The 15,314-nt window shown below is 39.0% G+C and overlaps 1 protein-coding gene across 2 annotated transcripts in view; it reads left to right on the forward strand.

Moving 5' to 3' along the window:
• PCSK5 (proprotein convertase subtilisin/kexin type 5) overlaps nt 1-15,314 on the forward strand; it is a 622,474-nt gene that overhangs the window by 396,441 nt on the left and 210,719 nt on the right. Inside the window, exons 20-21 of one of the 2 annotated variants that reach the window (XM_088464068.1) lie at nt 826-941; nt 6,061-6,455. In XM_088464068.1, coding sequence (XP_088320194.1) covers nt 826-941; nt 6,061-6,176 — 232 coding nt within the window. In that variant the 3' untranslated portion in view covers nt 6,177-6,455. Of the gene's footprint in view, nt 1-825; nt 942-6,060; nt 6,456-15,314 lie in introns of those variants that run through there. The other variant, XM_088464067.1, reaches the window with a different exon arrangement.

The raw sequence follows: 15,314 nt of genomic DNA on the forward strand, positions 1-15,314 counted from the left end.
TACCCAGCCCGCGAGGACACCCGTGTTTGAGTTCTGCTCTTTGAAAAAAACCCTCAAATGTTATGGTTTGGCAAAACCATCCTCAAGTATTTTGTTTTGGGTCATGCAGTTTGGACCTGTTTATATGCATTTCAAAACCCCAGATATGGTTTTTAGATCAGAGATCTGAACTTATGGGTATACCCAAGTCGAGAGTGATCCGAGCTGGGACTCGTTTCAACACGGAACCCCAAAGTTTGGGTGTGTTCAGTTTTCAACAAAACCTAACCGCTCATCTTTAGAAATAGGTAGCAAATACTGTACAACATGAAGTGACATTTTAGTGAATAATCCTTTGCTTCCTGTGTGACCTACTGTAGGATGTACATCTTGTTGTACCTGGTACCAGTACTGCAACACGTGGTTTTCTACTGTAACATCCTCAGGCATAATGTGTTACTATAGAAGACTGTGTTGAGTGTGTTGCTGACTATACGTACAGAAGGAAGCTGTGGTGGCCTCAGTACCAGCTTGTTATCAAAAGTAACAAAAAAATGTGTCCTCCATTGGATGCACATGCATTTCTACGTTGAATCTATGATGATCCAAATTTTGGTATGTGTGCAAATGTTAGCCGTCATCATATATGAAGGATTGCGCTATGTACATAAGAAAAAAGAATACATCTTTCTTGATTCTGAAACCTTTCAGCAAGTGTCATTTACAAATCTTGTCTAGTTATTGTATTGCATCCCTTTACAGAGTCAGCAGAGCCAGACGTGGAGACATTTATATGCTCATAATCATTTTCTCTATAACACCCAACATGTTTATACTGTTTCACAGGTGTGATGTCAGCTGTTTAACATGTTACGGTCCAGGAGAGAGGAACTGTACAAACTGTCCAGATGGCTATTTGCTAGAGGGCAACACTTGTTTGGTGGGGGCAGTCTGTAAAGATGGTGAGTCACTGGAAGCTATAAAAACATTAATATACTATGCTTATATAGATTAATGCCCAGTGTTATTCAACTAGTGCAAGTTATCAAGAATGACAAAATGATGGGTGTTTCTTAAATATGCTGCCTTGAGAGAAAAAAGACCAATATTTGCTAAATAAATGTTGTCTTTTCTATGCCAAAATGGAGCTGTTCCAATATGTACTTTGATAAATGGCTGTGAGTCTATCGGATGGGAGGATGAGTGAGGGATTGCTTAGGCATGGATTGAAGTCTGCAGAATGCTGTCTATATGTTGTTTATCTGTAAAACCCTAAGCTTTATAACCACAGTGCCCTTCAGATAAATCGCAGTGTCCTGTAACAATTTATTTTTAGTGCCACTCATGACAGACATTAAAAAGAACGTCAATGTTAATGTAGGTTGAGACATGGAACTGAAATACAAACACAATGTTTTCAGTGCAAGCAGAAGTTTTTTTATTATGTATTGGGAGCGCTGCACTTCCATTGTAGTACTAAGCGTAAGCGGGTAGCACTGTAAGCATTGTGATTGATATCCACTCTTCACTGCAACCAGCAATTTCACACTGATTAAACCAACAAAGGACTCCTAACGCTTGGTACAGACTTGTATGCAGACTCATTGCAGCTAATACTGTACAGTATATTGCATACTGAGAATGAAATGTGTGTTTACTAAAATATAAGTGGCTCAATTATCAACTACCTCACAGAGGTGACTTTTATGTTATCCGCTTCTATAAGACTCTTCTCACGTAATTGACATGGGCTGTACATAAAAGCACTATGGTTGTTTAGCATTCTAATCAGGTCAGTGATGGATGTACCAGGCATCAAAAAAGTCTGTCTATATGATTAACTGCATTAAATAGAATTAAGATTTGAAGCATCTTCTCTCTCATCTCATCGCTTTAGTCTCATTTGTCAGTGAATAATATGTGGTGATTTAGGGCCTATTTATTGGGTATCCATAAAAACATACAGGTTTCTATGGGAGTTGCTACAGTATTTGTGAGCTAGGCCCCGGTACATAATGCCATCTTCAGAAGGTGTTAGCATTAGAGCGTATAGTCTACTTTCCCACAATTTACCGTGAGAGAGATCCATAGGATCCCTCCTTGACAATGGCCACTCGCACATGCGTGGTCTGATGACCGCACATGTGTAGTAGCGCAGCTAGCCCTCAAAGTAGCAAATCTAGTGATTACATTAGCAACCACTTTACATTTACACATCATAAGGACAGGCTACTATCGGAGCTCCTGTCCCTAGATATGTATTTTAATATATCCCAGCAATACATAAGTTCTTATTGCCATGATAAGCACAATAAGAAATAATGATCACGTCTAAAATCTGATAACACTATACAACAAATTAATACTTTTAATTTGTTTCCTTTCTAAAAATAGTCATACATTACTAATTTGAGGTCAAGAAAAACTAAAATGATTTCAGAATGTTTTTACTAGCTCTATTTTTTGAGCTACGCTACTTGCACTATACTGTATGTACATTAGTAATATAGTCATAGTGAATAGCTATTTTTAAATAATCTGATATTTTCTTGATAGAAAATAAATAAGTTGTTTAATTCAATCAATCACAAATAAGCACACAAAACGAAACAAACATACAGCATACGAAACAAACATACAGCATACGAAAGTACTATCTAATATAGTGACCTATTCATGGGGGTGCTTTCTCTTTGCTTGTCGCTTGTACTCCTCTTCTGGGGCATCTCTTGTCACTGTCTAACAGTAGTGAATCACCCACCCTGATATCTTTATTCCATTGCTGAAATGTCTTGGTGGAATCGCTCACTATGCTTGTCACTCAGTGCACCACAGTTATCTTGTGTGGGTAATCCCGTGAATCGCATATATTTGAATAGGGAGGGGACAAATAACTGATTCATTTAATTGGGTCGTTAGGCCCCGCCCCCTCTGCACGGAACGCAGATTGCTGGTAAGATTCTCTCCATTCTACCCACTTCACTAGGAATACCCCTACATCGTCATAAATGGGCTATATCTCGGGACTCAGAGCTAACTGAGAGTTTTAAATGTCATATTCATTCTTTGCATGCTGAAATCAATTAGAAGTAACTATTTTCACATCGGAAACATTTTCATTGTTGTGCAGTGTAATTACTAAATATGCCCCATAGTGACAGCAGTTAATAGCACTGCATAATATACAGTGGTTTATCTAAAAATGGGTCAGGGCGTACCCACACAGCGCACCCTGCACCCCAGAACCATATCTGATTGGGCTGATGCTGGAGCTATTTTTCTGTAGATTTCTTAAAAGATGTGGTGTCAGTTGCCATACTTACAGAGAGATCACAAGCAGCATATTACTGAAGAAATTGCCATAAATATCTTCGCAGTTGCCATTTTATGGGGATGGGGGGAGAGCTAACATTAAAACTTGCACACGGGCCCCCTCATTTTTTAAAACACCCTCACCTAAAATATGTGTGTATATATTCTATATTCTATAAGACAGACAAATGGGTATGTTCTTTCTAAGCTATGGGCAAAGCAGTTTATCAAGGTTGTGTGTGTGTGTGTTTGTTGTGTCGTGTAAAATTCTGTTTTCATGTGTTTGAAGATTAATGTCTATGGTTGACTCACATCAATATCTTTTTATTCTTATCTTCAGAAATGTGTCTTGATTGTTTGGTTCAGATGTTTGTTTCTTTTCCCAGCAAGGAATCATTTTTCATCTCTGGTTCTCATTTGATTTTGCTCCCTTTTTATCCCAATGACAGAATTTCCTTGAAATGTTTTCAGTATTGTCGGCAAACTGAGAAAGACATCTCACAGCATAAACCTCTTCACACCAGTCTTATTTATAGAGTGTAAAAGTCACATTTATCTCTCTTTGTAGTGTTAGATATAATTGTCAAAGCTGTTTGTGTAGAGGCTTCAATTCTCCCAGCTAAGGTTTCAACCTTTTAACTGTTACAATCCCGATTTGTGGAATTTAAAGTTTTTCTACATAATTTTAATAATTATGCTAGTTATTACATATGCCATGGAGATTGAGTAAATAGTAAAATGTTACTCCTATGTTTTTAGAACATATACTCGTATACGGATATGTCCTTATACACCTAGCCTAAATACGCCATGCGGCTTGCACCAAGCACCATTTTTGCATCTTTTTCACCCGAAAATATGTCTTAGTCGCAATTAGATGCGACAAACCACTTCACAAGACGGTGCTGATTAATTTGATATACATGACATTTGCATATCTGTGTGTGACTGAGTCTGTATACGAAGCACAATGGAACTTGCAGTGGAAAAATCGTAAGATCTGAATCAGTAAAGCGGTTTGTCATATTCAATTGCGACAAAACACGTTTTCAGGTGAAAAAGACGGAAAAAAAAGACGCTTGGCGCAAGATGAGTCACACAGGACATGGCGTGCCTAGAAGGGCTGTTTGTCGTGACTGCCGCAACAGTGTATAAGGACACATATGTAAAGGTCTCCTAAATATGATCTACAAATATTTTTCTTCAGGAGAACTATAGCAATGTTGGGGTAGTGCACAAGAGAAAATGAGAGTGAAATTGGAAAAATTTGTATTTTGTATTTATTTAATACACCACCAAACCCTAAATAGCAGAACTGTAGGTGCCCACTTAGTGCTGCACTATCCGTACGAAGATACTTCATCGCGCTGGCTACAGTACCTACTGGCTGAGCTGCAGCAATCATCATACCAGGCAACAATGATGATATACTGAAATGGCACTATGAGCCCTATTTATCAATCATCTTTTTACTAAAATAATGTGAAAACAGGTGTTTTCACACCATTTTCACATTATTTTAGTTTCACCTAAATGTATGAAAGGGCAATTGGAGCAGTTTCATAAAAAACTACTCCAAGCCCTTTCAATTCACACATTTTTATTAAGCTGATCGCATTTCCTATACTATATTGTGAAAAGAACTGCTTCAAATGTACTAAAGAGAATTGTGAAAAAAATACCGATGGGAGGGGTGAGCTGTGATTATAATGCTACCGGGAGATGTCGTTAAGCAGGATTCCCCCTCGTCTTGCCTACTCCAACTAAGCCTTCCCTGCATGCTGGTAAGGAAAGCACAGCTTGGAGTAGGCTTCAGTAATCAGTCTGCATGTCTGATAGACAGTGAAAAAAATAATAATTTTTAATTTAGATAAAAAAACACTTACCTGCAACCAGACCGGTGATCTGTGATCCAGTTAGTGGCTTGGTGACCCGGTGATCTGATTGCTGTGACCCGGTTATCTGATCTGTAAACTGAGATACTGTGCTGCATCCTCAGTTTACTGCAATAGATGACTGGGGCACAGCCGTCATCAGAATGCAGGATCACCAAGGACCTCACCGGGTCACTGATCATCTGAAGAAGGTAAGTGTAAGCTGCGGGGGGTGATTTCTCACAAGCGCTGTCCCTGCATGCGAAATATGGTACATCCTTGCAATGTATTCAAATATAGCATTGTGAATCCTGGCAAATTTATCACATCCGCATCTGAGATGCGGATGTGATAAAGGGGGACTTTTATCTCTGTGTTAGTGGGAATGTGAATATTGAAAATCCACGCTATTCTTCAAACACATTCATTAGTTCATGTCAAACAAGTGGTTTATGTTTTTCTTAATAAAAATATTGCTGCATAATGCTCAGAAATGTGTTGATCCCAATAATACACTTGTTCTGTGAACGGTAAGTTCTCTTTTCTAGGAGATTTTTTTTCAGGTCCGTTTCATTTTTTTTTGTACCTGTGAATTATGTTTCTTTGCTATATTTATCATGATTTCTTAAGACTATATTCTAATTTTTACTGTTTTTTTTCTTGTTTACTCTTCTCTCTTACATCAATGGAAATCAATCACTCACTGTCGGACCACTATATTCCTACCTGTTGAAACAATGTTGAATGAAATTTTCCTCTGATGGACCAAATTTCCTTGTTTCCTGCTGCTGAATGGTTTCTCCAACCCAATCTGCCTGTTCTTACCAATCAAACCTTCCTCCGTGTCCATCGTATCCTCCCATTTCTGCTCCTCCTACTGTCACCCTCGGGAAAGCAACGGAAGAAGTGTGGGCTGAGGGTGGCTTCTGTATGCTAGTAAAAAAGAACAATCTGTGCATAAGGAAAGTACTCCAGCAACTCTGCTGCAGAACATGTACACTCAAGGGGTGATTTAAGTGCTGCAGAGGCATCCACTTATTAGACTTCTAGATTTTTCATATTAATAATAAAAAGCCACCTCTGTCCCTCACTCTCTTTTGCCCTCGCCCCCCTCTGGTGGGGGGAAATAGTGAACTGTTTTTTTGGAACTTCAAAGAAACAAACTACAACAGACCTACCTTGTATTACTGGGTGTTTACTTACAAGCACCCGGATCCACAGTCAGTATTCTGTGACCAAAGCATTGATGCCAAAATAAAGAGTCAGCTAATGATGCCATATCAGCTTAAAGGTATTGCCTTTTCTTGTTTCATTATCTGGTTCCCCAATAAGCAGGGTTGACTATGGCACATTTGAACCCTTTTAATGCTGAGATGACCTGCCATATAATGAAGGGATAAAGTGACTTATGTCTTATTCTTCTGTGAAATATAAAGAAAAACTATCCACTATTTTTATTATTTTCTTTCCTTTCTGTTTTTTGGACTCTCTTTGGTATCAACACACGAGGGGCAATTCTGATATCGTTACATAAAATATAGAGTGCAAGAGGACATAATTAGACCTCATAGAATGATAAACCACAATGTAAAGTGTAATACAGCTTGTACAGATCTGCAGAAGAAATGCTCAGGGTTTGCAAAGAAGCAGCACGCTCACACAATGGATGTATAAATCAGTGCGGGTTCCTAGCTTTCTACACATTGAGTATTAACGGGGAAATACAAACATGTGAAATTTAGCTTATTTCACTTTAGATAATGCACAGCTATGCCAGCTACAATATATGAGAAGTGTGTAACTGACAGCATGGCCGCATTCCACAAATCAAATGTGAGTTGCAGTAAGTAAACAGTGGTTACACGGTGAATGGTTTTACACACTGGCTTCTTTAAATTAGCATGTTTAGAAAAAAGAAAGCTTGCAAATAATTGCTAGCCTTTTCTCAGAAATGTTCTGTATAGTTACTCCAGATTTATAATGTGAGCACATATTAAATATGAAGGCGATCGTAAAAAAACAAACAAACCAACCAACACATTTTTTACCTTATTAAGCGAAAATGATTTTGTGTTTGTTTTCTATAATTTTGTATGTAAGTGAGTGGGCATAAGATACTGCTGTCTGGTTCGCTGCACAGTCTTCATATACTACATTGCCTCATGGATTGTAGCAGCATGTCAGTATGAGACTAAAGGTGGCCATACACTATGCATTTATAGGCCTGATCAACCAATTATCTGCTTATAATTGCACATTGTATGAGCGAGACCGTGCAGCAATTATCCCTTCCACATTCTCATATCTTCCATCATGCCTGACAGATGCGATAATTGGTGCTCAGATCTGACAGAGAATATACTCACCATCAGACAGGCAGACCAATTATCTGACAGAGTATGGCAATATCACATATAATTGGTCTGTCCGTCTGTCTGTCTGTCTGTCTGTCTGATGGTGAAATTGATCTCACAGTATATGGCCAGCAGAACACGTGTGTGCAAGCTCACCATGTGCATATATTCATTTGAGGATTGCTGTTGGTCTGGAAATTTGTATGTGCACCTGGACTTATTGAACGTACAAAATGTAGATGCCTTTGAGCATAAGTCATATCTAAGAAAACAGCCTGTCTGTTTCTCATGTCCATCCTCTCATTAAATCGCCATCAGTATGGTAATTTCACTGTCATTTTGTATTGAGTTTAATGAGAGTAAGGGGGCAAAACTGACATGATTCATTTAAGTATCAGGTATTTCTCTGCTATATACATCTGGTCAGTAAGAAATACTCCATTTGTAATTGGATTAGTTTAGTCTTTACTTCCTGCATACAGGAAATATGTACCCCGAAGTACATTACTCAATCCCCTTTTCATAGGCAAACGCAGGGGGGGTTTCCGTCTGCCTGGAAACCCCCCTCCCCAGCCCACACCATGACCACAATAGAAATAGTACTATAATAGAATTTTACTAGTGCTGCATGTTCTTCTCAGTATCACAAATGAAATAATCAGCACCACCTGTAGATCTTCTACCATGTATCAGCCAATAATAAATAACCTGTGCACCAAATAGGATATCTGGAAAACTTTCACTGTTAGGGATGTGCTGCTATAAAGCCCAATATGTACATATATGTCCAGGGCAGTGCTAGGTTACTCTGCTGCTCCCCCAGACTCCCGGACTTGCTCTAATACTCTGGAATGGTGCTCACATCTAAAATAAAAACATTCAGCTCAGGCAGGATGGCCCTACTGTCGCATCTTATGGCTCACTGTGATCTCTGGTCCTGTATATGCTGGGATTATGACACACAATACACTTTGTATGACGCACATTAAAGTTGCATAAGTGCTAATTCTACCCTCTTCATGGACTGGCCACACTCACTCTAAAATCAAGCATTTGGAAACCCCCCTCTAGAAATCTTGCGTTTGCCACTGCTTTTAGTACATGGGGAGCATATCCAATACTAGCTCAGTGCAGCTGCCATGTGCTGCCTATCTTCCAGCTTTTGCTGCATTCTATTGAGCAAAGCTGGTTACAGACCAGTCCAGAAAGGTTGTTGTACAATTTATTTTTATGCCCATTTCCAAACGCCAACATCTGCACCGGTGAGGGGGACACACTGCCAGTGGCAGATGTACACAACTAGATGTAATTACATTAAGTCCAGGCAGTCTCAGCAATTGTGAAAACATGAGGCTGTATGTTGCACATGGATGGCCCTTCTTGTGCCATGGAGACTATAGGTTCAAACATTGTATTTTCTTGTTATCATAAATACCCCATATATGTCAATTTTATACTGTGCTATAATTCAGTATTTGTATTATTTTGGTTAAAACTTTGATCAGGAACTTATATAAAAAAAATTATAACGTGAAATCTTTAGACTTGTGTGTCCTAATACATAAACAGCTTTTGAGATCATCACTAACAAGATTAAAGGGACCAAAAAAATCAGAATGATAGTGGTCTAACTTTACTCTAAAATAACAGCTAGATGTGTGCTGTAGCATGGCTATTTCACAGAGCTTCCTTTGTCTATACTTCACTAGACGTCATAGTGGCTGCCAGCAGATCTATCTTATAGTCTATCACTATACAATACTTGAAGAACAGGGGCTTGACAATATTTTCTTCCAGCTTAATTTTAAATAGCAGAACATGCACTATGACACATACATCTGCAAAATGCGACTGGAAATGGGGGCGTGGCCTAACTACCATAAGCCACACCCCTAAATGATGTTATTTGGGGGGGTGCCCATATGGCATGCCTCCTGTTAACGTCAGGCTGGGGCGAGCCCAGCACTACATCAGTAGCTGGGCTGCCCCCAGCTCTCTTCCTGCACTGAATGGACCTCTTCTTCGGGGCCAGCACCGCCACACAGCTTCGGGTGGAACAGCGGGGCAGTGCCCGAAAAACGGGACTGTCCTGCTAAAATCGGGAATGGCTGGGAGGGGTGCGCCCTCTATGGGGTGGCGCCTCTGTTCAACCGCACTGGTCGAACATGCCTCGAGCCGACCCTGTGCAGAGAATTAGATTTGAGTGGGGTGTGTCCAAACTCAGATCTAAGATACAGTGTAAAAATAAAGCTGTTCAACATTTGTGGGCTACCGGCAACAGCAGCTAGTATTTTCCCTGCATATAAAAACAAAAAATGTATTTGCACTCCTTGCATTGCAGCTTTGTTTGTTCCAGATATAAAGTTACTTCCTTTTTTTGCTTTGTTCCCAACTCAGAATCAGCCCCTTTGTCTCCTTTTTCTGCCTCACTTCCAGGAGATGTCTAGGCACAACAAAAGAGGTGTGGGGGCTCGAGGACGCAATTTGTTTCATTAAGTGGGCGCCGTAGTCGCGTCATCAGCCCACTGCTACATGGTATTTACTGAGGTGGGCGGAGATTGATGATGTAATCTAGGATCTCAGTATAGGTCTAATGTAATACAATATCTAACAGCACTATGGGTTGCTAAGGGTTGTATTAATTGAGAGATAATTAACTATAAATTATGGCACAGAATGCCCGTATCTTGATAAAATATAATCTCACCATAATAAGTGTCCGTTATTTTCCCTCGGCTGGCCCCATATGACACTTTCATATGGATCCATAAAAACTGAAGTACAGTTACATCTTGCATAAAGTATGTTGCAGATTCTGCTTCCTGGTGTTTTTCCCCTTTGCTATTTGATAAATAACTGCTAAGCTCAAAGTGGCATAAATAATGTATCAGATGGAGACAAACATGTGGCACACATCTGCTGCAAAAATGCGTTTTTCTTCTCGGCTATCTTCAGCTCTTTATAATATTCTCTGTGCACAAAATAAACAATGAGTTTAAAACACTGTTCTGTTACTGATGGAACCTTGTCACATTTAAAAACATTGTCCTCTTATTATAGGTTCTGTGTGTTCAGCAAAAGCACAAGAGCTTTTCATATCTGTATTATCAATCAGTTGAAATAAGTCAGTATGTCCGAAGTCTGCATATTTTTAACTTATAGTGCACAAATTTTGTAGCTCTACAAGAACTATTTTTTTCTAAGACATTAAAAGACTTATATAACAGAAATTTTGCAATTCTGGAAACAGAAGGGTGAGTAGGCAGTTAGCTGGAGTACAAGGTTTAGTATATCCAATTGTGTAATCTGTACTTTAACAGCTGTTTCAGGTTAACTATGTTTGGTGATTAAAGTTGCATTACTGAAATATTTATACATATTTCAGTACTTAAATTGTTAAGATCTTGCTACAGTCTTTATTTCCTCTGACGGCAGCAAATGGAGGTAGGTCACGTCTCCCACAGCCTAACAGCATTAGTCCTTTTTTATTAACGGTGCTTAATACGAATGTAACTGTCAGATCATAAACGTAAACTGGAACATCACTATCTGTTTATTAGTAAAATGTGATTTGCCAAGCAATACAGAATATGTAAAATAAAACAAATTCAAGTAGCCTAATAAAAGTAAGAAGACCCAGGTGCGGAGGCTGATTGATCTGCTTTGGTTAAGTACATCATTTTTGATTGTTAGGATATCAGAATAATGAAGTTGATGTAGCCATTTGCAGTGACTAATATGCCAGTGTAACGATCTGATTAAGTTTTCTCTGTGCAGCAATTAATATGTCAGCTTTTTATCAAATATAATAGTAGTACACATCCAGTATCTTATACTCTGACCATGAATCTTGACTTTGCCGTAACAAATCTATGAACAGCTCCTGAAATATACCCTTTTATAGTACCTGTCTCATATTTTCCTGCTTTGTTTAAGATGAAATTTGGAAGATCCAGGGTGGTCCAGGTGGGAGGTGCCAGGAGACGTGATGCTGTGAATGCATCATTGTAACCCTCCGGGTCCTAATGCCTTGATTCTGCTACACCCCTGAGTTGCAGAAAGGCAAGGGTTCTCCCCTGGGTCCCCTATTGCTAAAATACAATCCAAGAATGTTGTATTACCCTCTAATGGCTCTGGATGGTTTTGAAAGTTGTCAGGGCTGTATCTGCAGTACATCAAAGCCCGAATCCTGGCTCAACCACCTGAAAATTCACCTGACAAGGAAGTTACCAAAATGAATAATATAATTCTTCTCACTAGATGTTACACATAGAATGGGTATGAGCTCTATGCTGGATAGTAAATAATTTAGCCTTGTGGATTTGAAAAGCACGTTATTTAAAAAGCAGGTTGGGTTTAGAATGCATCCTGTTTCTGTACAAGTATAGCATAAAAACTGTGCACACAACCTTTAATCAAAAGTGTAGGAGCACAGTGCTAGGCAGTAATGTGGAGAACAGTTGCATGATCTGGTTTTTCATGACTCTGCAACATTCTTGTAAACTATTCCTCTGGGAACAAGTCAATTCAGCTCAATGTGTGCACAGAACAGAACGGTCAGATGAAGGCTCTCCTGACCAACTCTTTTATTTTTCTCACACCCCATTTAGATACATAGAAAAAGGAGCAAAAATCGCCTACTTTAATAAATGGTAGTGTGCACAACCAGGCTTCACAATGATGTTCAGCAGAACTTTGGGCCAAATTGAATTGCGTCATATATATGTTTTTTATTTTCTCACTATGGAGTGTTCTGATGAGGAATCCCCAGCATTACAAATGTAGAGTTGAACATATCTATGAAGTTCAATATTGTTTGCTCAGATCCGGCCCTAGGCATAGGCAAACTAAGCAAATGCCTAGGGCATTTGGAATAGCTAGGGGCATGCATTCCAAGCCTTGGGCCGGCTCAGCTTGACAGGGGGCAACGGTGGGACCAGGATGGGCAGATTGTTTTGAAAACATGCATACAAATCGTGCTAAGCAGTACATTAAACAGGTATTACCTACATTCCTCTCTAAATGTTGCCCACTTTAAATCATAGTGACACGTACTGTACTTGCCTACTCTCCCCGAATGCCTGGGAGACTCCTTAATTTTGGGGAGTCACCATGGACTTCTGGGAGAGCCAGTCATCATCCCACATCCTGGCCACTTTCTAGTGCAATGGATGGCATGGGGCAAGATGAAGCAATTTTCAGCAAATAGTGTCATTGTGGCCTCTCCCCTCTGCGTCATGCTGCAATTTGCAGAACTGCCTACGAGGGGTGGGCTCAGAATGAAGCAATTTACCAGGCTACCTACAGCACCCACCTACATCTCCACTCCTGGAACTCTCCCAGAGAGGAGGAAAACAAAGTCTGTAGGTATGCAGTGATGCCTTTTTCGGGTTTGCACTGTACCTCAAATAATTTAGTATTGTTTGTATACCAGATTTTTTTACATTTTGTGTTATACATGTATTGCCACATTTTGGTTTATTACTACAGATAACTAATGTTCTATTTCAGTTCTACAAATGTACAGTATTTAAACAACAAAAATACAAGATCTGAGTTACAAATTAAGTGTTAGCTTTCATAAGAGTCCCAAGAAGCTTTCAATATCATCTCTACCTGATATTCTGCATTTCACGAATGGAACCCCCAGTAATGAGTGCAGTTGCAGTGTAAATTCTAATATATACTGACTGTGATGCAGATGGGTGGTATTGGCAAGCACCGTCTGTAGCAGTGTACATATACTGAGTGACTGCTGCATTTTCCTAGAATGTTGTTCATTCAATGATTACAATGTACCAATAATGCCCACATATGACTGGGAAGCTGTTGGCTGCTGGTCAGTAATGTGCTGGGAGAGTGGTGCTGAGATATGATGTTGTCTGCTATGGTAACAAGCAGCAATGGATGGGTGGGGCCGGGGGGTATGAATTGCCAACTTCTTTAAGGGTTCAGGCCCACGCCAGGTCATCCACAGTGCTACCACTATTACTGTCAGGGGTCTTGGTAATTTGAGTGCGTGTGTTTTAGTTCTGGAATAATCATTTTGGGTACATTACTTCTTGAAACAAATTGACTTCACTTGAAAAACTTTTTAAAATCAGCGATGCATGAATTGAGATTTCTAAATAAGCCCAATTTATTTATAATTTCCAAGATGTGCAGCTAGCAGAAATAGATGCTTATTAGGTGCCAAGAGTATCCATTTGCTGTAAGCTATAGTACATATAACCACTTCAGCTTTTAGCAGTTAAGCAGAGTTGTACTAATGAAAATTGCTATCTGAATATGGGTTTTTGTCATGTGAGCAAAGTTCAGTAAGGGTGTGTACACACAAATGCATCCCATGCAGACCTGGACGTAAGCAAAATGCTGATGATGATGACTTGGAGTAAACCAGGTGCATATGCTACACACAGATGCATGCAACTTTCACTATGGCCAAATATACTGTACATATTCTTTTACGTAATGTATGCCAAATGTACTTCAATCTCTGCATCAGGCCCTATGACTGGTCAATTATTAAATATATGCATTATTAAATATATGCTCTCCCAATATATATCTATTCATATGTCATTTTAATATTGCCTGCAGCATTCGCAAGTGTTAATGCATGGTGCATAGAACTTTATGTTGTTGGGAGACTTTGAGAATACTGGTAGGAGCGAGGATAAAGTAAGTTTTCATCTACACTTTTATTAGGTATAAGTGCCCATGTATACAAGGCCATATAGTCAGGAGGGAAGTGGGGGAACCTTTCCTTTTGTTCTCTGCAGCACGAAACACTGGAAAGATTTTTCCAGGCAATCTGACGAATGGTTCAGAGGTGCAAATGATCTTCAAGTGACTCCATACATTGAGAGATTTCTCATCACAATGTAAAGTACACTGGTATGAATAAAATGAAACCTGGGAGGAAATTAAATTATTTTGCACAAGACACAAAGAATGATTACTAGATCAACTATAAGATAAATTAATGTTCCAATATAGGAATGAATATATTAGGGTTGGTCGTGCTCCCAAGAGTTAAATAAGTATCTCTAGAAATTGGGGGGGAGGTTCCTATGGAGCGAAAAAACAGCCAACTATTTTTCTGTGCCCCAGCGAAAGATTTTACTCTTTTTTTTCCCATTAGCGAAAGAAAACCTTCTATTAATAATGAAATCTGCAGAATGAAAGTCTGACAGATGGAACATGTAATTGTTTTGGGGCAATTTTGAGCATTGGCAGATTATCTATCATGTACATATGCTGCATGATAATCATTCTGAGAAATCTTTATCCTGCCGGATTGCCTGGAAATATTTTTAGTGTATGGCCAGGTCATGAGTTAACTGCAGTAACATTGGTACAAGTAAAGTAAAAAGAATAAATAGTGGTGGTGACTTTTAATGAATAAGGAAGGTAGTGATATGTAAAGGCTCTAAATACTATCTGTTTGAGCTAAGTTGATAAATACCAATTGAAATATCAATCTCAAAAATTATTTTAAACCATTTTATCATATTGTGATTTTTGCTACGAGAAGGCAGTCTTAAGTTAATTATATTTAGAAAATCATATCAGTTAGTGGATGTTATATACATTTTATTTTAACCACACTGAGTTAATTTTATGAATGAAAGCCGAAACTTCTACTGTGACATCCTTAGAAGACTAGTCATGTTTTATCTGCAGGACATTTTATACAGTCCCTTATAGACTAGGTATGTCCTATACCTAATGTTCCTGCTGTCTGGGACAGGGCAGGATGGATTTATCTGCTCTCTATGCTGTATGCAGATGT

The sequence above is a fragment of the Taudactylus pleione genome, unplaced genomic scaffold (assembly GCF_031769625.1).
Source record: "Taudactylus pleione unplaced genomic scaffold, aTauple2 ptg001573l, whole genome shotgun sequence".
NCBI lineage: Eukaryota > Metazoa > Chordata > Amphibia > Anura > Myobatrachidae > Taudactylus > Taudactylus pleione.